Source organism: Panulirus ornatus, chromosome 14, assembly GCF_036320965.1.
Source record: "Panulirus ornatus isolate Po-2019 chromosome 14, ASM3632096v1, whole genome shotgun sequence".
Lineage (NCBI taxonomy): Eukaryota > Metazoa > Arthropoda > Malacostraca > Decapoda > Palinuridae > Panulirus > Panulirus ornatus.
Window position 1 is genome coordinate 7386371 of NC_092237.1, and position 23440 is coordinate 7409810.

Here is a 23440-nt window from a genome sequence, read left to right on the forward strand (position 1 = left end):
GCCCTCCTTTCACCCTCCTGCATGTTCAGGCCCCGATCACACAAAATCTTTTTCACTCCATCTTTCCACCTCCAATTTGGTCTCCCTCTTCTCCTCGTTCCCTCCACCTCCGACACATATATCCTCTTGGTCAATCTCTCCTCACTCATTCTCTCCATGTGCCCAAACCATTTCAAAACACCCTCTTCTGCTCTCTCAACCACGCTCTTTTTATTTCCACACATCTCTCTTACCCTTACGTTACTTACTCGATCAAACCACCTCACACCACACATTGTCCTCAAACATCTCATTTCCAGCACATCCATCCTCCTGCGCACATCTCTATCCATAGCCCACGCCTCGCAACCATACAACATTGTTGGAACCACTATTCCCTCAAACATACCCATTTTTGCTTTCCGAGATAATGTTCTCGACTTCCACACATTTTTCAAGGCTCCCAAAATTTTCGCCCCCTCCCCCACCCTATGATCCACTTCCGCTTCCATGGTTCCATCCGCTGACAGATCCACTCCCAGATATCTAAAACACTTCACTTCCTCCAGTTTTTCTCCATTCAAACTCACCTCCCAATTGACTTGACCCTCACCCCTACTGTACCTAATAACCTTGCTCTTATTCACATTTACTCTCAACTTTCTTCTTCCACACACTTTACCAAACTCAGTCACCAGCTTCTGCAGTTTCTCACATGAATCAGCCACCAGCGCTGTATCATCAGCGAACAACAACTGACTCACTTCCCAAGCTCTCTCATCCCCAACAGACTTCATACTTGCCCCTCTTTCCAGGACTCTTGCATTTACCTCCCTTACAACCCCATCCATAAACAAATTAAACAACCATGGAGACATCACACACCCCTGCCGCAAACCTACATTCACTGAGAACCAATCACTTTCCTCTCTTCCTACACGTACACATGCCTTACATCCTCGATAAAAACTTTTCACTGCTTCTAACAACTTGCCTCCAACACCATATATTCTTAATACCTTCCACAGAGCATCTCTATCAACTCTATCATATGCCTTCTCCAGATCCATAAATGCTACATACAAATCCATTTGCTTTTCTAAGTATTTCTCACATACATTCTTCAAAGCAAACACCTGATCCACACATCCTCTACCACTTCTGAAACCGCACTGCTCTTCCCCAATCTGATGCTCTGTATATGCCTTCACCCTCTCAATCAATACCCTCCCATATAATTTACCAGGAATACTCAACAAACTTATACCTCTGTAATTTGAGCACTCACTCTTATCCCCTTTGCCTTTGTACAATGGCACTATGCACGCATTCCGCCAATCCTCAGGCACCTCACCATGAGTCATACATACATTAAATAACCTTACCAACCAGTCAACAATACAGTCACCCCCTTTTTTAATAAATTCCACTGCAATACCATCCAAACCTGCTGCCTTGCCGGCTTTCATCTTCCGCAAAGCTTTTACTACTTCTTCTCTGTTTACCAAATCATTTTCCCTAACCCTCTCACTTTGCACACCACCTCGACCAAAACACCCTATATCAGCCACTCTGTCATCAGACACATTCAACAAACCTTCAAAATACTCATTCCATCTCCTTCTCACATCACCGCTACTTGTTATCACCTCCCCATTTACGCCCTTCACTGAAGTTCCCATTTGCTCCCTTGTCTTACGCACCCTATTTACCTCCTTCCAGAACATCTTTTTATTCTCCCTAAAATTTACTGATAGTCTCTCACCCCAACTCTCATTTGCCCTTTTTTTCACCTCTTGCACCTTTCTCTTGACCTCCTGTCTCTTTCTTTTATACTTCTCCCACTCAATTGCATTTTTTCCCTGCAAAAATCGTCCAAATGCCTCTCTCTTCTCTTTCACTAATACTCTTACTTCTTCATCCCACCACTCACTACCCTTTCTAAACAGCCCCCCTCCCACTCTTCTCATGCCACAAGCATCTTTTGCGCAATCCATCACTGATTCCCTAAATACATCCCATTCCTCCCCCACTCCCCTTACTTCCATTGTTCTCACCTTTTTCCATTCTGTGCACAGTCTCTCCTGGTACTTCCCCACACAGGTCTCCTTCCCAAGCTCACTCACTCTCACCACCTTCTTCACCCCAACATTCACTCCTCTTTTCTGAAAACCCATACTAATCTTCACCTTAGCCTCCACAAGATAATGATCAGACATCCCTCCAGTTGCACCTCTCAGCACATTAACATCCAAAAGTCTCTCTTTCGCACGCCTGTCAATTAACACGTAATCCAATAACGCTCTCTGGCCATCTCTCCTACTTACATAAGTATACTTATGTATATCTCGCTTTTTAAACCAGGTATTCCCAATCATCAGTCCTTTTTCAGCACATAAATCTACAAGCTCTTCACCATTTCCATTTACAACACTGAACACCCCATGCATACCAATTATTCCCTCAACTGCCACATTACTCACCTTTGCATTCAAATCACCCATCACTATAACCCGGTCTCGTGCATCAAAACCGCTAACACACTCATTTAGCTGCTCCCAAAACACTTGCCTCTCATGATCTTTCTTCTCATGCCCAGGTGCATATGCACCAATAATCACCCACCTCTCTCCATCAACTTTCAATTTTACCCATATCAATCGAGAATTTACTTTCTTACATTCTATCACATACTCCCACAACTCCTGCTTCAGGAGTATTGCTACTCCTTCCCTTGCTCTTGTCCTCTCACTAACCCCTGACTTCACTCCCCAGACATTTCCAAACCACTCTTCCCCTTTACCCTTGAGCTTCGTTTCACTCAGAGCCAAAACATCCAGGTTCCTTTCCTCAAACATACTACCTATCTCTCCTTTTTTCACATCTTGGTTACATCCACACACATTTAGGCACCCCACTCTGAGCCTTCGAGGAGGATGATCACTCCCCGCGTGACTCCTTCTTCTGTTTCCCATTTTAGAAAGTTAATACAAGGAGGGGAGGATTTCCGGCCCCCCGCTCCCGTCCCCTCTAGTCGCTTTCTACGACACGCGAGGAATACGTGGGAAGTATTCTTTCACCCCTATCCCCAGGGATAGGGGTGAATCTGCCTTTATCTTTGTATCGGTTGTTAAATCGTTCATGTGATTTGTTTGTTGTATCCGCGAAAATTGCCCAGTACCATTACTTACATTCCTCCAATGAAATGTGAGTGACCTGGTAAAGCATTTTGGCTGTTTTTGTAACTGATTCTTAGGAAATGTCTCCTTTTTCGCTAACATTCCAGGGGACTTGATGAGATTTCTCATTTGCTGTTGCTCGAAACAAAAATAGGCTTCGAAAAATTCCAGGTACTTAAAGTGTGGGTGATTCATGTGTTTGGATCGGTTCACGAGACTTCCCCCCTGAACTTGTGAGGGAGGTGACGTCAGAACCAACACAGCATATTGTAATGGAGGTGACGTCAGAACCAACACAGCATATTGTGATGGAGGTGACGTCAGAACCAACAGCATATTGTGATGGAGGTGACGTCAGAACCAACACACCATATTGTGATGAAGGTGACGTCAGAACCAACACAGCATATTGTGATTTTAGATTATATTAGGAATTCTTGAGGTGTTTTATTCTGCCTTTATGTAACGAAAGATTATAGGATATTTGATTTGAACGGACTGACTCTTTGCATAGTATATGAATGGTTAATGAATCTTAGTTTAGCTAGGCTTTCCGCCAAAGTGCTTCTTATTAGCAATTCCTCGCATCTGAAATTGTTTGGTGGTGCTGTTTAGTAGAGTGTAGTGTTGCATGAGCACAGTAGCATTTATTGTGGTACCACTGACGGCGCTTTTGAGACACATATGATCTGACGAGATAAAAGGAGAAAGTGGTATGGTAAAGATACATTATTGTGCTTAAATTGTCACTCAATGCTGTCTTTAACACGCCGTCTTTGCACGAATCTGACAGTTTTTCTAAGGTTGCTCGCGATTTTTTTTTTTTTTTTTTGTAGTGTGAGAATGAGCAGATGTTTAGCTCGGCGAGCTTATATAGGATGGTAGACTTGAGGTGTTCTGTGTCTCAGAATGTGGTTTACGTTTTCCAGCAAAATGCTAGCCGTAAAAGTCGTGCGGCTCGGTGTCTCCCGAATTCGGGTCTATAACCTTGGGCATTTTTTTTTTCTTTGAACGGGATCACATGTATGGTGGTTGTGGACGCGTTATCCACGGGAAAGTTTCTTGATGATGGGTTTACCGCAACTCCTGATGAAGAAGAGAAACTATGAGATGTAGATTTGTACATATGAAATAGAACATTTGTTGGTCATTTTGCTGTCTCGTCTATGATTAGCTTTGTAAAAGCCGAGTTACAAATATTATTAGACAACGAAAGCGCGTGATACCCTCTCCCAAGAGAATCATAAATGCTAGCCGTAATAGTCGTGCGGCTCGGTGTCTCCCGAATTCGGGTCTATAACCTTGGGCATTTTTTTTTTTTTTTTTCTTTGAACGGGATCACATGCATGGTGGTTGTGGAAGCGTTATCCACGGGAAAATTTCTTGATGATGGGTTTACCGCAACTCCTGATGAAGAAGAGAAACTATGAGATGTAGATTTGTACATATGAAATAGAACATTTGTTGGTCATTTTGCTGTCTCGTCTATGATTAGCTTTGTAAAAGCCGAGTTACAAATATTATTAGACAACGAAAGCGCGTGATACCCTCTCCCAAGAGAATCATAAGGGCTTGAGGGAAAACCTGGAGTTTATGATATACCAGGAAACACATAAAATATCCTCTTCACACGCTTGACTTGAGAGATACCATTTCATTTGACGTGAAAATTTAGCTTTGGTTCTCAAATTATGTCTCATGGTGAAAATACACAATTAATAAGATTGTAATACTTACGGACAGTTGGTAATGTACAACTGTATTCACTCGTATTATTTCTAGTGTCGATGGAAGTCACTATATTAGGATGGTTATATTTTGGAAATTCATGTGATCAAGAAGGTTAGGTGTATTCATTTTGACTTATTTAGTCGGCATCAGTTGGCCAAATATTTAATGCTAACTAGTACAGCCACTTCATCATCGAATTTATCGATTATCATGCAAGAAGAAAAGTTTTTCCAAATACTGAGATTCATACAAACATCATTTCTGATGGGCAATTCTTAAGTTCCCTCTTAATTGCATTAAAGGCACCAGGGTCGCGGGAGAGCTCGTGCCTGTATTCAAGTTGTCATCTTGAAATATAGGAAAAGTATTTGACTGAAAAGAAAAAAAACAATCAACCTGACAACCTTCACGCGGGGACTCCACCTCCATGGTTCTTGACCCGAGCCGACTCCAACATTATCCAAAGTTGTCACTAAGAAAAATAAACAATATCGAAAATAATCTAGTCTGAAGAATACAGTTTGACTCACCGGTGCTGACAGGTCGGCCAAATATCACACCAATAATTATGTAATATATTCTAATGAAGAAAATGGTGGTTACGCCTTTACCTTCGCCAGTAAGTTTGTGCGCTTTAACCTGTGTACCTTCCCTACAGTCTTCGCTGACGATTTATTTTTAATACACCTTCAACGTAAACAAACGTGTAGTCTACCATGCGCTTTCCTAGACAGTGACAAAAATGAAGTCCTTTATTCCAAATTTTGTGAGTATAATATCTGACAAGTCTACTTTAAACTGTAAGGTTATGGCTTATATTTTGAAGTTACTAGAAGTAGAGCTGGTGAACCTCCTACGAATTAAACACGAGATTGATTATTTTGCCGACAAATTGACGTGATCAGATGGCATCATAGCAATATTATTTACTCTATTGTTGAGCCACTTTATTTTTGCAATAATTCACATTCTGTATAGAAGTTAGGTTTCATTTTTGATTGTAGAAATTCATGTTATTATCTAAAGCCGTGAACTTAATTCGCACTTATTTTGCTGACCGGTCTGCACCAATTGATATTAATATGGTAGCTAATTATCTGTTTAAATGCATCAGAATTAGATTTGGATATCGAGTATGTAGTGAAAGTATGTAGTTAATCATTGAAATAAGATATCAGAAATAGCCAATTAGATTAAAGGTAATATAAGGTTAGTGTTATTAGAGACATGTTTGCAGAGTGCTGATTTATTTCATCTTTTGTTATAAATGATATCGATACATTTATTGTGCATCGAATAAAGTGCATAGCACACCCGTAGGAAATTAATGGAATCATTGCAAACCTCACCTAACCTCCTTAGCAATCAGAGTTTATCTTAATGTTCAGCTTTCATGTTAAAATACACCAGTGATGTGGTCTTGATATCAACAGATGACACAGCAAGCTTCCATATGAGCCTCTGTAGGAGACGAATATTATGGTGTATTCTAATGTCATTGCGGCTGTTAGATGAAGTTAGATGAGGTTTTCCTAGATGTGTTGATGTGTTACATGTGTATTACCTAATACTGTATGATTGGATATTCATAACCTCTACTGCTGTTTCTAATTTTTTTTTTTATATACAGCTCCAAATCATGTTCTTCATCTGTAATTGTTTTCTTTAAACACTACACCAGCATTGCAGAACATAATGAGCAATTACTCATGCTAACTGTGATGCAAACCTGTTCTTGACAGTCAACGATAATTTATACTGCAATATTAGTGTGTTTAAAGAACTGAATAACCGGTTCGGTTTGGTTTGAAACATACTGTATTGTATTGTGTATTGTAATACTGAATTAGATGATGAAATGGTAAAGGCTGTAATTATCAGGAAAAGTATTGGGTAAATGAATGTAGAGAAAAAAGATAAATACTTGTAAAAAGTCAACAGAATGTTTAGGAACCTCACCTAACCTCCCACAGCAGCTGAGATATATCGTAGAAGTCAGGTGCTAGAACACCAGGATCCAGGTCCAAGAGAACAGGGACACTTGCTTCATATGTCTAAATTTTCTGCTTATGAGGGAGAGGTATACAGCGATGATAATCATATGTTGCATTCTGTTTGTTAGGTTGATTGTATATTGACTGTGGTTTAAGATTATGAATCATGAGATAATCAGAAACTGAACCATAGAACAGATTTGATTTCAGGTTTAGTGAACTCCCTTAAAAATGACAAGAATCACGTTAGCTGTATGGTGAGGCACTCTGTTTAGATTTCCCTCAAGTTTTTGTGTTTCATATGTTTAGCTCATTCTTAGATTTTTTTTTAAATTTACAACTTGGTTAATTAAGCTTGAGCCACATTAACCATTTCTTTGCTCATAATCATGTCATTTACATAAACAGATGTCTTAAGTTCAGTTGACTTTGTTTTTATAGATCTTGGTAGAGCAGCAAAAATTTTGTAAAATTCAAATTGTAGTCAGAGTATTAAAACAAGAACATTTAACCTGAATATCTTGATGGGAAGAAAGTTCTGTTGGCTCTGGTTGTGGAAAGAGAGCATTGGTATTGGTGTATATGCATATATAGGGTAATTCATCATCTTTTCCTGGTGCTGTCTCTATCATGGAAAATGGCAAACAAGAATTTCTGCCTAATTAGAGAATTGTATTTTTGGCAGAGTTTGTTAATATGATTATGTTTTCAGACACTGAAAATAGTGTGAAATATTTTATGGATATGTATAAACTGTACTTTTTTTTTCCCTCATCACAGTCATTTCTAATGTTGTAACTTCCTTTTTGTATTTTAGGAGGATCCCCCAGAATCTGATGACTCAGGGGATGAGATTCCACCTGGAGGAATCTTCCCAATGATCGCTGTGGAAGATCAGAATGATGAGGCCAGTGAAGGAGACAACACTGAGAATGAAGAAGATGCAGACAATCATTCTGATAATAATGATGGAAATTATGATAATGGAGTATGTAGAATTGCTTTTGTTTGTTATTCTAATAGAACAGTTAGTTTTGCCAATTAGTAAATGTATTGTTATTATTGTGGATTAAAGTCTGAAGACGACAGTGAGGTAGTGGAGTAGAAATGAGATCAGCGAAACTTTTCTTATAGGAAATGGAGTTGGTTGTTTTTATAAATCACCACCTAGACCCCATGGAGACAGTTACAAACTAAGCCTGGGTTAGGATGGAGGAGTGGCTGATTGGTGCAGTTGTTTACATTCTGCCCAGTGCCAGATATGTGTATACGTCTCAAGGTCTATGGTATCCCATGCTACACATATAAGCTACTCACGGTACAAGGTATAGCAAAACAACTGCAAAACAGTGAAAAACAAACTAAAGTTTACTTGCTTCATGGGCATTCCCAGGCAGTGGAGGAGGTGGTGGTCAGATACATTGTATACAGTCTGTTGATCTACCACAAATGTAGACTATTTTTACATCACAAGCTATATATAATTCATAAAACTTAGTATTTGAGCCCAAGAAGAGGCATTACAGTATAGCTAGGAAAATAGATTTTTGTTTTCATTTAATTTTTAATGGATCTTAGTCCTTGAGAACTTAGTTTTTGTAACAACCCTACCGTTACTCTTTTAAAAATGTCAGGTTTAAAACAACTAATGTTATGTCCCACTCTGAAGCAACAAACCTATGAAAGTGATGCCTCCTTACACAGAGTTGGTTAAAGCTTAACTTTTATCCATATAATTAACTTGTGCCCTTAACTTGGATATGAAAATCATTGTGCTTTATTAAGTTACAGTTTAATTCTGAAAGCTTATTTGTGCAACATTCAGTATTTGATGATATAACCTTATTGTGCCATAAAAACCCTTACCTCACAATGTACCTGCATCTCTTGAAAAAAAATGTATTATTCTAATGGATTGGTCAATATCCAAATCTGTTATTCTAATGGATAGGTCAATATACAATTCTTTTATTCTGTTGGATTGGTCGGTATCCAACTCAGTTATTCTAACGGATAGTTCATTACAGAACTCTTTTTTTTTAATGGATTGGTCAATATCCACCTGTATTATTCTAATGGATAGGTCAATATCCAACTCTGTCATTCAGATGAGCAATTATCATTTTCCACCCTGTGTACTCTAATGAATATCAGTGTATTAAAAGACAAAAAAGTAATTATTTGTACTTGTAAAACGCTGGAAAACATAATCAAAGTGCACGTAAATGAATACTGTATTCACAAAGTAGAAACCTCTAAACTTAGAGCCAGCATGAGTTTAGAGAAAAAGGTTATGCCTGACAGATCTTCTAAACTTCTGTGATAAGAATGAGCATTGGTCTAGGATGTCAAAATGAAGTTCACATGGTGGTTCTTACTTACATTGATGGCAAAGTTTGTTTGATCACTTCCACACAACAGGCTCACTCTGTTGTCTTTTCCCTGATTCCAATAATTACACAGCCCATTATTACTTACTGATAAGTTTTACTCATGTTACACTTAGAGACAAACAACTTAGGATCTTAAAAGAGTAGGCTGCTCTGGAAAATGCATTACATATCGTGTAGGGTGCTGCCCTGAACAATGGAGATATTAATGTAAAGTTGTTCTTACTTAAGTATATATCTATATACTTTTGTGTGACTTTATAGGAATTTGTATGTTATTGCAGGAGAGTGATAACTTGAGCGAGGCAGAGATTAGTGTTAGTGACGAGTCAGATGTAAGTACAGTATTTTGCCATTATTTCTTTAAGGTTTGACATGTTTTTCCTTTTTTTTTTTTTTTTGACTGATTCTAAACAGAGCATATGTGTGCATGTGTTTGTTCATTTCCATACCTGTTATATTACCTATTTCTATGATATTGGGCAGAAGTGCTACACTTATCGGTCCCCATCTCTTAGATTATCTTTACTATCATACAACTTTTTTTATCCTGTCAGCATTTACAGTTTTATTTTTTATTGTTTTCCATTACTCCACTACCCTTATACTAGACGTTTTTTCCAGACCAACTTCATGCATAATCTCTTGTTTTGGCTGCTGATCTTTATGTATTTGTAATTTTCTGTGGACTGTTCACTGTCAGCATCATTTAGTTGAAGGTTGTGATCAAGTCACTCTTGACTTTTTTCTTACATTGTGGGTAAATTTGTAGTCTCTAACCTCTCTCCAAATACCTCACATTTCTTAATTCAGGTATGTATCTTTGTTGCCTTCCCCCAGACCTCGTTTAGTTTTTTGTACTTTAAGTGAGATGACCAAACTTGAGAAGCATATTCTGCTTGTGGCCTTGTTTATTCTGTGAATAGTTTGTTGAATATACCCTTGTCTTTGTATGAAAAATGATTCTAATTTTTTTTGTCCATAGACAGTTTGTTGCTCTTTAGGATTTTTGTAAGTTGGTGCTGACATGACAGGTTAGGTACAGTATCGACCCATAAGTCCCTCACACAGACATTACTGTAGCTTATTGAGGTCATTTTTCTCTGTGTTCCATCTTCATTATTTTGCAGTTATCCTGTATCAGACCAACTTTGCAGTATGTCTAAGTCTCCTTGTGAATGCAGTTCCCATCTTTCTTTACTCCTCTTATTACACTGGCAATATCCACATAGATATCCGGTTATGAATCCGGTCCTATTAGAAAGTCATTTATAGTAAAACACTGTTCTAACTGACTAACTGGGGAGGAAGGGTTGTCTGTTAAATGCCACATTAAATTCTCTTACATCCTAAATTTTCACCCAGCAACACAAGGAATTTGCAAAGTAATTGTGAACTGTAAACTTACTTTGGTCCAACAATGATAGTGTGGTGTGATGGTCACCCCTTGAGACTAGAGTTCAGGGAGTAGCAAAGAAAACTCTGAGTTAGAGGGAAATAGAGTTACCTGAATCATGCCCTTGTCAGAACAGGGGCAGCTCCAGGGTCACTTAGTCACCTGAATCATGTCCTTGTCAGAAATGGGGCATGCTTGAGCTACTTTCCCACACTTGTAGTGTTCAGTCATTCTCAGCTTTTCAGCTGTGATATGTGTTTCTTGGACCTCTAAGCACCTGCAACACTGATAACTCTCTTATTTGCCACGATTCGATACAAAAAGGTATGGCTCATGTACCAAAATAACACTGCTATTGCATGAGAAGATGAATACTGATTTGTTTATGCATTGACCCATTGCACTCTTACTTCAGACAGGCAGGCCATGACTTAGTTAGATCTTATTTTATTTTGATATACATACTTAAATTATTTTCTTTTCTTTCTTTCATACTATTCGCCATTTCCTGCGTTAGCGAGGTAGCGTTAAGAACAGAGGACTGGGCCTTTGAGGGAATATCCTCATCTGGCCCCCTTCTCTGTTCCTTCTTTGAGAAAAACAAAAAAAAACAAGAGGGGAGGATTTCCAGCCCCCCCCGCTCCCTTCCCTTTTAGTCGCCTTCTACGACACGCAGGGAATACGTGGGAAGTATTCTTTCTCCCCTATCCCCAGGGATACTTAAATTATATTTGTAGATTTAAATTTAGGTAATGAATGGTATTGTACCGTTAAACTACCAGAAAGAACATTGTATGTTAGTGAAAAAAAAGTGCACCAATATGATGTGCAATAGGCTTTCTCATGTATTCCTGACACCAAGCATCCTGGAGCAATATTGGGAATTGATGGGTAATTTTTCTTCTACATCCCAAACTCATCTTGATGGTTCCTTACCTTATCAAACTAGATTTAGGATGTAACTAACTTTCCTTGAGTTTTTCTGTGTGTCCCAAACTCAGTCTGATGGGGCCTGAAGAGTCCTCTTTGAAGCAAAATTCCAATATATTGAAATCCATTAGAATGTGGTTTTACTTTGTATTTATTTATTTTGAAATTCATTTCCATGCCTCTGATCTTTCCATAGCTTGTTTGAATCACTGTGAATCTGTAAGCAGTCTTCTGTTGACTGGTCTTTATACCCCAATGCTGCATCATTGGTGAAAATCAGATTTCTGCTCGTGAGTCTAGTCTCCAGATTGTTGATATAAATGGTGAAATGTATGGGGTCTTAGGACTGGGCTATGTACTTCTGCACTTGTTATATGAAGGTAGTCAGATGCTTCCTCGTTTAATATAACTCAGTGTTTCCTATCAGTTAGCCAATCCACTATTGAAATGCACTCTTAATTTCCAGTGCTGTGTGCTTTTATTTTACTGTATAATCTTTTTTGTGGTACTTTGTTGAAGGTTTTATTAAAGTTTAAGTGTATGATATTAGAGGGTATTTTGGTGTCCCATTTTTTATATAAAAGAGTCATTGGAAATGAGCAATCTTTCCTTTTTCATATCTCACAATCTGCTGCAATTCTAATAACATCCCAAAGTTTCCATATATTTCTTGTGCAGCATTTGTTCTTCATTCTTTTGTCAGTTACTTGCCATGTTCTCTTACATCTTTTCTTTTACCTCCATACTCAGATTTTTAGGTCATATAGTGTTACACTTAGTCCTGTTTTTTCCTGTGCTGTGTTCAGAACAATCCTAAGTAGTACTGCCATGCAACATATGGTGATTGGACCTTCCCCATTTAAACTTGTCATTAATGTCTTATTCCACTTAGACGGACACATCTTCAAGCTCTGATGCAGAAGCAACTTTGGAGGAAATATTTGGGGTTAAACCAGCAATAGAGGCCCAACGAGATCATCCACCTGACCTTGAAGCAGACTCAGGCATTGTGGATGTATGTTTCCATCCGTCTGTTGAACTGCTTTCAACAGCAACTATGGATGGAGAGGTCATTATGTGAGTTTATTGCTTCTGTCTATTTTTATTTTTTCATTCCTGTATGCCATTTCTCATATCAGCAAGATAGTGCCAGGAATAAAGAAAAGGCCTCATTCACACATCCATTCAACAACTGTCACATGTAATGCACTAAAACTACATTCACCTATCCACAACCTTGCCCCACAGACCTTTCTGTGGTTTTCCCTGGCTGCTTCATATGCCCTGGTTCAGTCTACTGACAGCACATTGCCCATTGTATTCCACATTGCCTCAGTTCACTCTCTCCTATTGTTCACTCAGTCTCTTGTCAGCTCACTTCCACCTTTTTAAACCAATTCATTCTTTGACTCAACCATCCTATCTCACTCCTTGCTGCAGGTTCTACCCATTTGAACTTTGACTCAAACCATCTTATCTCATTCCCTGCAGCACCTCACCACCTTACTTTTGTTCACAGTAACTCTCTCAGTTTCCTCATTTGACACTTTCTCCCAAACTCAGACACTAGTTCCTGGAGTTTCCCTTAAGTGTGCCACTAGAACCATTTGAACTGCAAACAGCAACTGATTCTCTTCCTAAACCCCCATACCCTCAGAATACTGTAGAAGTGCTTCATTTCCAAGACCCTCATGTACTTCCTTCCCTACCCCATTCATGAAGAGATTAAACAGCCTTAGTGAAATCGCCCATCCTTGACGCTGGCCCACCTTCTTTGGGAACCACTCGCCTTCCTTCTTGCATATATTCTTACTATTTTTTATTATTTTTATTTTGCTTTGTCGCTGTCTCCCGCGTTAGCGAGGTAGCACAAGGAAACAGACGAAAGAATGGCCCAACCCGCCCACATACACATGTCTATACATACATGTCCACACACGCACAATATACATACCTATACATCTCAATGTACACATATATATACACACACAAACATATACATATATACACATGTACATAATTCATACTGTCTGCCTTTATTTGTTCCCATCGCCACCTCGCCACACATGGAATAACAACCCCCTCCCCCCTCATGTGTGCAAGGTAGCGCTAGGAAAAACACCAAAGGCCCCATTCTTTCACACTCAGTCTCTAGCTGTCATGTAATGATGCACCGAAACCACAGCTCCCTTTCCACATCCAGGCCCCACACACTTTGCATGGTTTACCCCAGACGCTTCACATGCCCTGGTTCAATCCATTGACAGCACGTCGACCCCGGTATACCACATCGTTCCAATTCACTCTATTCCTTGCATGCCTTTCACCCTCGTGCATGTTCAGGCCCCGATCACTCAAAATCTTTTTCACTCCATCTTTCCACCTCCAATTTGGTCTCCGACTTCTCCTCGTTCCCTCCACTTCTGACACATATATCCTCTTGGTCAATCTTTCCCCACTCATTCTCTCCATGTGACCAAACCATTTCAAAACACCCTCTTCTGCTCTCTCAACCACACTCTTTTTATTTCCACACATCTCTCTCACCCTTACATTACTTACTCAATCAAACCACCTCACACCACATATTGTCCTCAGACATCTCATTTCCAGCACATCCACCCTCCTGCGCACAACTCTATCCATAGCCCACACCTCACAACCATACAACATTGTTGGAACCACTATTCCTTCAAACATACCCATTTTTGCTTTCCAAGATAATGTTCTCGACTTCCAAACATTCTTCAAGGCTCCCAGAATTTTGGCCCCCTCCCCCACCCTATGATTCACTTCCGCTTCCATGGTTCCATCCGCTGCCAGATCCACTCCCAGATATCTAAAACACTTCACTTCCTCCAGCTTTTCTCCATTCAAACTTACCTCCCAATTGACTTGACCCTCAACCCTACTGTACTATTAGGTACCTTGCTCTTATTCACATTTACTCTTAACTTTCTTCTTTCACACACTTTAGCAAACTCAGTCACCAGCTTCTGCAGTTTCTTATATGAATCAGCCACCAGCGCTGTATCATCAGCGAACAACAACTGACTCACTTCCCAAGCTCTCTCATCCACAACAGACTACATACTTGCCCCTCTTTCCAAAACTCTTGCATTCACCTCCCTAACAACCCCATCCATAAACAAATTAAACAACCATGGAGACATCACACACCCCTGCCGCAAACCTACATTCACTGAGAACCAATCACTTTACTCTCTTTCTACACGTACACATGCCTTATATCCTCGATAAAAGATTTTCACTGCTTCTAACAACTTGCCTCCCACACCATATATTCTTAATACCTTCCACAGAGCATCTCTATCAACTCTATCATATGCCTTCTCCAGATCCATAAATGCTACATACAAATCCATTTGTTTTTCTAAGTATTTCTTGCATACATTCTTCAAAGCAAACACCTGATCCACACATCCTCTACCACTTCTGAAACCACACTGCTCTTCCCCAATCTGATGCTCTGTACATGCCTTCACCCTCTCAATCAATACCCTCCCATATAATTTACCAGGAATACTCAACAAACTTATACCTCTGTAATTTGAGCACTCACTCTTATCCCCTTTGCCTTTGTACAATGGCACTATGCACGCATTCCGCCAATCCTCAGGCACCTCACCATTAATCATACATACATTAAATAACCTTACCAACCAGTCAATAATACAGTCACCCCCTTTTTTAATAAATTCCACTGCAATGCCATCCACACCTGCTGCTTTGCCGGCTTTCATCTTCCGTAAAGCTTTTACTACCTCTTCTCTATTTACCAAATCATTTTCCCTAACCCTCTCACTTTGCACACCACCTCGACCAAGACACCCCACATCTGCCACTCTATCATCAAACACATTCAAACAAACCTTCAAAATACTCACTCCATCTTCTCACATCACCACTACTTGTTATCACCTCCCCATTAGTCCCCTTCACTGAAGTTCCCATTTGCTCCCTTGTCTTACACACTTTATTTACCTCCTTCCAAAACATCTTTTTATTCTCCCTAAAATGTAATGGTACTCTCTCACCCCAACTCTCATTTGCCCTCTTTTTCACCTCTTGCACCTTTCTCTTGACCTCCTGCCTCCTCCTTTTATACCTCTCCCCCTCATTTGCATTTTTTCCCAGCAAAAATCGTTCAAATGCCTCTCTCTTCTCTTTCACTAATAATCTTACTTCTTCATCCCACCACTCACTACCTTTTCTAATCAACCCACCTCCCACGCTTCTCATGCCACGAGCATCTTTTGCGCAAGCCATCACTGCTTCCCTAAATACATCCCATTCCTCCCCCACTCCCCTTACCTCCTTTGTTCTCACCTTTTTCCATTCTGTACTCAGTCTCTCCTGGTACTTCCTCACACAAGTCTCCTTCCCAGGCTCACTTTCTCTCACCACTCTCTTTACCCCAACATTCTCTCTTCTTTTCTGAAAACCCCCACAAATCTTCACCTTTGCTTCCACAAGATAATGATCAGACATCCCTCCAGTTGCACCTCTCAGCACATTAACATCCAAAAGTCTCTCTTTCGTGCGTCTATCAATTAACACGTAATCCAATAACGCTCTCTGGCCATCTCTCCTACTTACATACGTATACTTATGTATATCTCGCTTTTTAAACCAGGTATTCCCAATCACCAGTCCTTTTTCAGCACATAAATCTACAAGCTCTTCACCATTTCCATTTACAACACTGAACACTCCATGTATACCAATTATTCCCTCAACTGCCACATTACTCACCTTTGCATTCAAATCACCCATCACTATAACCATCACTATATTCTTACTATCTAGGTAAAAACTCCCCAGCATTTCCTTCCACAAGTATTTGTAGCACTTTCCAACTGGCATATTTGTCAACCTTATCATAAGCTTTTACTGAATTCAGAAAATTTGCATGCAAATCCTTCTTCAGATATTTCTTGCAACTTTTTCAAAGGAAATGCTTAGTCCACACGTTTTTTACTGCTTATAATGGCACATTGCTGATTCCCAGTCAGGTGGTTTGTTCATGCCGCCGTCTTGTCTCCAACCATTGTCTTATACACCTTTCCAGTAAGACTTAGTATACTTAACCCTGTTGTTTGAACTTTCATTTTTTTTCCCCTTACCTTAATACAAGGGCATTATGTATGCATTTTACCATCCTCAGGCACCTTACCTTGGGCATTAGAAATGTTGAACAGCCAGACTAAGTAATCAATGGGACTATCAATCCTTTATTAAGAATCTTGCCTGCAATTCCATCCACTCTTTCTGCTTCGCAACACTTTTTTGATGTGCAAAGCTTTTACAGTGCCTTCTCATTTTACATAACAGTCTCCATGACTCTCTAGCTCTGCATACTTCCTTATCCCAAACAAATGTGCCTCCCTGACTTATAACACTCTCAGCAGCCCTTTAGAATACTCAGTCCATCTCTTCCTCATATCTTCTTTGCATTTTACCACTTCCCCATCTGCTCACCTGTTTCTAAAACATTTTGTTATTCTCTGTGAGGTTCTTTGATAATCTCTCACTGCATCTCTCATTTTCCTCTTTTTCATTTCGTGTACCTTTCTTTTGGCCTTGTACTGCTTTTTTCATGTATTCCTCGTAGTTCTTTGCTCTCCTTTCCAACAGGTACCAACCAATCATTTCCTTTTTCTCTCTTAATTTATTTAACATTTTTATTCGACCAGTCATTGCCCTCTCTTACACTTCACATGCCACATGCCACACATTTAAGCACAGTTTCTCAAAAATCCATTCACCCCTCATCCACTCTCACAGTTTCATTTACTTTCACCCAATGTCATTCTTCACTCGGTCTCCCTCGGCATCTTAGAACACTTTCATTTCCAAACTCGCTATCCTTTAGCAGTTCTTTCTTGCACATGTTACTTCCCCTAAACTTAAACTCACCATAATTTTTCATACTTTCCTTCACTTACTCATGTATACATATGTGTGCGCCTTGTTTTAAACCGTATGTTCCCCATATATGCCCATGTTTTATTTATATCGATGACCTCTTGCCCCATTTATTTGCCACATATATGCCCATTTTTTTTATTTATATCGATGACCTGTTGCCCCATTTATTTGCCACATCAAAACTGGTAGAGTACTGTACTTAATTCCTTCCAGAGTACATTTCATCTTTACTTCTTTCAGCTCCAGTTGCATAAACATTAGCTGTCACCCATCTCGCATAACTTACTTTTATCCTAACCACAATCATTTTGAACATATTTCCCTACTTTCAGATAGTTCCTCAATGCATCCTCTAACTAACCCCAGACATCACCACCTGAATGATTCTTCCCTCTTCTCCTTCAACTTTGTTTTATTCAGGGCCAGAACATCCAGGTTCCTGTCATCAAATATGGCACCACTCTTTTCTGTTTTCATCCTGGTTACATTCAGACATACCAGCCTGAGCCTTTGAGAACAAATCCTAACTTGACTTCTTTATTTTCCTTCTTACACATATTATATATTATTCACATGGTTATTTCTGTGTGCAATGTGTTGCCAAGGGAGGATAAAGGAACATAGTATAAAAAAAAGAAAAAATATATTGTCACATCAAATGCAGTGACTATGAATATATGGATATCATTACAATTTCTCGTGCTTATAACTTTGAACTATTGTACATGCCATTAAGTTTGGTTTTAAATTTTCCTGATTTTTCTCATTCCTCACAGATATCGATACAGTCGAGAATGTGTTGAAGAGGTGACTAGATTCTCACATCACAAGAAATCATGTCGAGCTGTGTGTTACAATGAAGATGGCACTGTTCTGTACACCATCAGTAAAGACAAGTCTTTGGCTGTCCTTGATACCCAAAATTCAGCTGTAAAACATCACATACAAGATGCACATGAGTCATCAATATTTAGCTTTCTTCCAATAGATGAATTTTTATGTGCTACTGGTGATGATGATGGCACTGTGAAGATCTGGGATCTAAGAAAGAAAAAGTCTGTGTTTAGCTTCAAATGTGGTGAGCAAACGGTGAACTCTCTCCTTGCAGATGAGATGAAAAGGACCATGGCGGCAGCAGTTAGTGATGGATCTATTGCAGGATTCAACATTAGGGCAAAGAAATTAGAATTGCAGGTAGGTAATGTTGATTTATTCCATGAATTTAAGGTAAAATCTGGCATTGTAGTTTGCTAATGAGAAAATACTTCACCCAGTGAACCAGCTAATGAGAGCTTAAGTGAGGAGTTGCACAGAAAATTGAAAGGGAATTTTAAAGATGTTTGTGGAAGATGATTAAATATTAATGAGAAAATTAAGGAACTCCAAATATAACATTTGCTGTAGAAACTGAGTACCCAGAGCAGATTGCAGTTTTGTTCTCTTTTTCCATGAAGGAAGGAAAAAGTTTTGATAAGTACTAACATGAAATAAGTATAAGATGATATAGGATAAGGATTTATTTCTTGTTTTATCATTTCCGTTGAATCCATTACAGTCACTACATTAGCTCTGAAATACGCATAATGGTTTATCATGCTTTTAATCTGAAAACATTCTTATAACGACACCAGTTTTCAGGATGGTTTTATGCTGTCTTGCTTTAATGTACTCTTTTACTTATTTACCCCTATAAACTTTTCCATTCCTTTCATGTTGTTGCTGTTATGTTTTTAATGGTTTGGCGGGTGATATACCAAGTAACATGGTATTTAGGGAATTACCTGTAAGTTTACATGTTATTGTTTTTCTTCTGAGAGAGTTTTCTTCCTTTGGAGTATTCCTTCTCCACACTTATTCATTTCTGTAACCCCATCGTAAGTTGAGGAGTATCTGTACAGGCATCTGAAGTGTTAGAGTATCAAAAGAAATGCTGATGGAGAAGGGTGATATACCAAGTAACATGGTATTTAGGGAATTACCTGTAAGTTTACATGTTATTGTTTTTCTTCTGAGAGAGTTTTCTTCCTTTGGAGTATTCCTTCTCCACACTTATTCATTTCTGTAGGCTTTACAGTCCACATTTCCGAAGTGAGGGTCCATTTTGGTGGTCAGCTGAAGGGATGGATAAGAGATGGTAAGGTGGGAATGAGGTTGCCACAGTTCTTAAGTGATCACTTTTGCCACAAAGTTGAGAAATTATTAATTGGGTGTTTAGACAGTATTCTCCATCCATATGATGAACATTTGTTGACTAGGTCTGATTAGCAGAGTATGTTCTTTTGAAATATTGAAATTAATTCTTTTAACTTCAAAGTATATTTCATGCTGCCAGTTGACTTCACCTGTTATAATCCTCCCAACCTTTCCCTCTCGCAGCTAGCACAGATCTTATGCCCTTAAAACAAAAATGAGTACATTGAGCTGTTATCAGTCAAAAGTTATGTTACAGAGCCGTAAATTAGCATGATTTGGTAAATAAGCAGATGTAAGAGAACCTTGCCATTTCCTTCCATTATTTGATCATCCTCTTAACAAACTTCTGCCATGTGTGGATTTTTTGTAAGAGTAGGGTCTTGAGTGAATTCTTTTGCTGGTGGAGGAAACTATATCTAGTTCAAAGTTTTTTTTGCTCATGTCAGATTTCCTTGGCAGTCAGAGATGTATGGGAGTGAGATGACATCCCTCTCCTTGGTACGGAATGATACACGATTGGTTGTAGGGTCTGGTGAAGGGACACTCTTCATCTTCAAGTGGGGCGATTTTGGCTTCCACATTGATAAGTTTGCTGGCCACCCAGACGTGATCCACTGTGTTACCCCCATCACAGATCGCATGATACTTACAGGCTCTGAAGATGGGAATATCAGGTAATGTAATTTTACATGCCTAAGATTTTAATTAAATGCTATTTTTTGTTTAGCTAACTCTGAACTGTGTGGGGTGTGATTTTTATGTTAGCTTCCAGGATCCCATCTCATAAACCTTTGCTGTCTAAACTCATTTTAAGCATTTCACCACTTGTAGTGCTTATTGTTTCTTCATTTAAATAGTTCTAATCATTGTCTGCTTGTTACTAAGAACATCTTTCCCAACTAGTTTCTTGCTTTGCTTTCTTTAGTATTCCCATTAGTGGTTGAAAGTATTTTTACATTAAAAACTAGAATTACAATCTTGAAGGTTGCTTATTCTTTCAACAAGAGATGCAGTCCACATGGATGAATAAATTTAGAATATATGAAAAGGAGCAAGCTGCCCCTTAAAAGTGTGCTTATCAAGTTAGATGTGGGCAGAATGTGGTGTTGGTAATATACAAGAGTAAGGAATGATGTAAAAATGAGATGTTAAATCAACAGTAACAACAAATCCTTTATTTTTATGTTTTTTTTTTCAGGGCTGTGCATTTATATGCTCACCGTTTTGTTGGTGTAGTAGGGCAACACAAAGTCTTTGGAATTGAAAACATGTCTGTATCCAGTGATGGATCTCTTCTAGCCACGTGTTCAATGGATGATGTGGTACGCTTCTGGAACATTGAATACTTATATGATGTTGAGGTGGATGATCGAAAAAAGGTGAGGCACCTGTAATATATACACTTCTTATATTATGAAGACTATTATTTAAAAAAAGTGGTGCTCGAGTTTATTTTGTCTTCCATTTTGTATAAATATACTACCTACACTTTGGCTACCATACTTGTACAGTATCTTAAAAGTTAGCCTTTAGTTGGCAGTACATTGTAAATTGTTACAAATACATTTATTAGATTGGAGAAGAGATGTTTCTCAAGTTTTTGCCATATTTTCCATGTGGTTGATATTTTAGTCCTTTGTCCTATAGAAAGGGATGAAGTTTGGCAGTATCATGTGGGTGTGGATAAAAATATTTGATGGTATCAGTGTTTGCTCTCTTAAGATATTCATTTGGATAATGAGTCAGACATTGTTTGTAAGTTGATTAAAAAAATTGTTTTGTTTTCTTCCCTTTTCAGGGCAACAAAAAAATAAACCGGGGATTTAATCTAGAATCTTCAAAACGACGCAACAGATTTGAGTTTTACTCAGATTTACCTGAAGTTATGGAATCTGATGACGAGGGTGGACCAGTGGCAGGCCCCAGTCATACAATGGATTAAATTCATATCTCAGGCAACGTCATTCTTACTGATTTGTCATACCTTGTCAACTATTAATTCTTTGAATTTTTAGAATTAAATATATGCTTAAATTCTTTTTAATTACACAAGAATTAGGCATTATTTACCCCCAAGATCTTAATGTCAGTACAGTATTATAGGCAAAAACGAACAAAAAAGATAATTATGGTAGTATATCCATAACAAGCCATCTTTGAGATGTTCAACCATGATGTGAAAATGGTGGAAAGGTACTTCCCTCCTCTTTTTGTCTATATTTGTATTAAACAGAAGAGAAGTATACTAACTACCTTTTTTGCATACTCTCCAGTAACAGGAAAATGGAAAAAAATAAAAGCTACAGTTATACATATCTTTGAAATTTGTATATATCTGAAAGTTATGTAAATAACATGAGATAAATGAAATATCTGAATTATGTAATTCATGTGTAAAGCCTATGGTGCAGTGTGAAACCCTTTCTGTAATGTATATCTGTTATTCACTGCAATGCTGTTTCCTGTGGGATGGGGTAGCACCAGGAATGGATGAAGGCAAGCATGAATATGTACATATATTTATATATATTTTCCTAGCGCTATCTCGCACGCATGCGGAGGCAGGGGGTTGTCATTTCATGTGTGGTGGAGTGGCGACAGGAATAAATAAAGGCAGCAAGTATGAATTATGTACATGTGTATATATGTATATGTCTGTGTATGTATACGTTGAAATGTATAGGTATGTATATGTGCGTGTGTGGATGTGTATGAATGTACATGTGTATGTGGGTGGGTTGGGCCATTCTTTCGTCTGTTTCCTTGTGCTACCTCGCTAACGCGGGAGACAGCGACAAAGTATAATAGATAAATATTTATATATTTATTTTTATTATTATACTTAGGCACTGTCTCCCACATTAACGAGGTAGCTCAAGGAAACAGACAAAAGAATGGCCCAACCCTCCCACATACACATTCATGTACAAAAACACCCACATATACATACCTATACATTTCAACATATACATACATATACATGCACAGACATACATATATACACATGTATATATTCATACTTGCTGCCTTCATCCATTCCCGTCACCACCCCGCCACACACGAAACAGCACCCTCTCCCCCGTGCAAGGAAAAGACAACAAAGGCGACATTTGTTCACACTCAGTCTCTAGCTGTCATGTGTAATGCACCAAAACCACAGCTCCCTTTCCACAGCCAGGCCCACAAAACTTTTCCATGGTTTACCTGACGCTTCGCATATTTCCTGTGTGCCAAAAAAGGGGAAGGAGTGGGGTGGCTGGAAATCTTCCCCTCCAGATTTTACTTTTCCAAAAGAAGGAACAGAGAAGGGGTTGGCCAAGTGAGGATTGTCCCTCTCAGGCTCAGTCCTCTGTTCTTAACACTACCTCACTGACACAGGAAATGGCAAATATGTATGGAAAAAAATATGGACATATGGAGAGAATGAGTGAGGAAAGACTGACAAAGAGGATATATTTGTCAGGGGTGGAGGGAACCAGGAGCAGCAGAAGACCAAATTGGAGGTGGAAGGATGGAGTGAGAAAGATTTTGGATGATCAGGGCCTGAACATATAGGAGGGTGAGAGGTATGCAAGGAATAGAGTGATTTGGAATGATGTGGTATACCAGGGTTGACATGCTGTCAGTGCACTGAACCAGGGTCTGTGAAACATTTGGGGTAAACCATGGAAATGTGTGTGAGGCCTGGATGTGGTT

The 23440-nt window shown here is 38.9% G+C and overlaps 1 protein-coding gene across 2 annotated transcripts; it reads left to right on the forward strand.

The window, feature by feature from the left end:
• The first annotated feature begins 5382 nt into the window (after positions 1–5382).
• On the forward strand, positions 5383–21778 carry LOC139753255 (WD repeat-containing protein 55). Of its 2 annotated transcripts, none has more exons than XM_071669511.1 (8): positions 5383–5508; positions 7701–7871; positions 9558–9608; positions 12492–12676; positions 18328–18745; positions 20204–20418; positions 20943–21123; positions 21543–21778. In XM_071669511.1, the coding sequence occupies exons 1-8, from the start codon at positions 5473–5475 to the stop codon at positions 21684–21686; spliced, it is 1401 nt and encodes a 466-aa protein (XP_071525612.1). In that variant the 5' UTR covers positions 5383–5472; the 3' UTR covers positions 21687–21778. The 2 variants fall into 2 exon arrangements, with proteins under 2 accessions (XP_071525612.1, XP_071525613.1); XM_071669512.1 differs by lacking the exon at positions 5383–5508 and adding an exon at positions 5515–5655.
• The last annotated feature ends 1662 nt before the right edge of the window (positions 21779–23440 follow it).

Bases quoted from the DNA above. Each gene is read 5' to 3' on its own strand.
- LOC139753255 (XM_071669511.1), top strand. From the start codon at position 5,473: ATGAAGAAAATGGTGGTTACGCCTTTACCTTCGCCA. The intron at 9,609-12,491 runs GTAAGTACAGTA...TATTCCACTTAG, and splicing joins GTGTTAGTGACGAGTCAGAT to ACGGACACATCTTCAAGCTC. The intron at 21,124-21,542 runs GTGAGGCACCTG...TTCCCTTTTCAG, and splicing joins AGGTGGATGATCGAAAAAAG to GGCAACAAAAAAATAAACCG.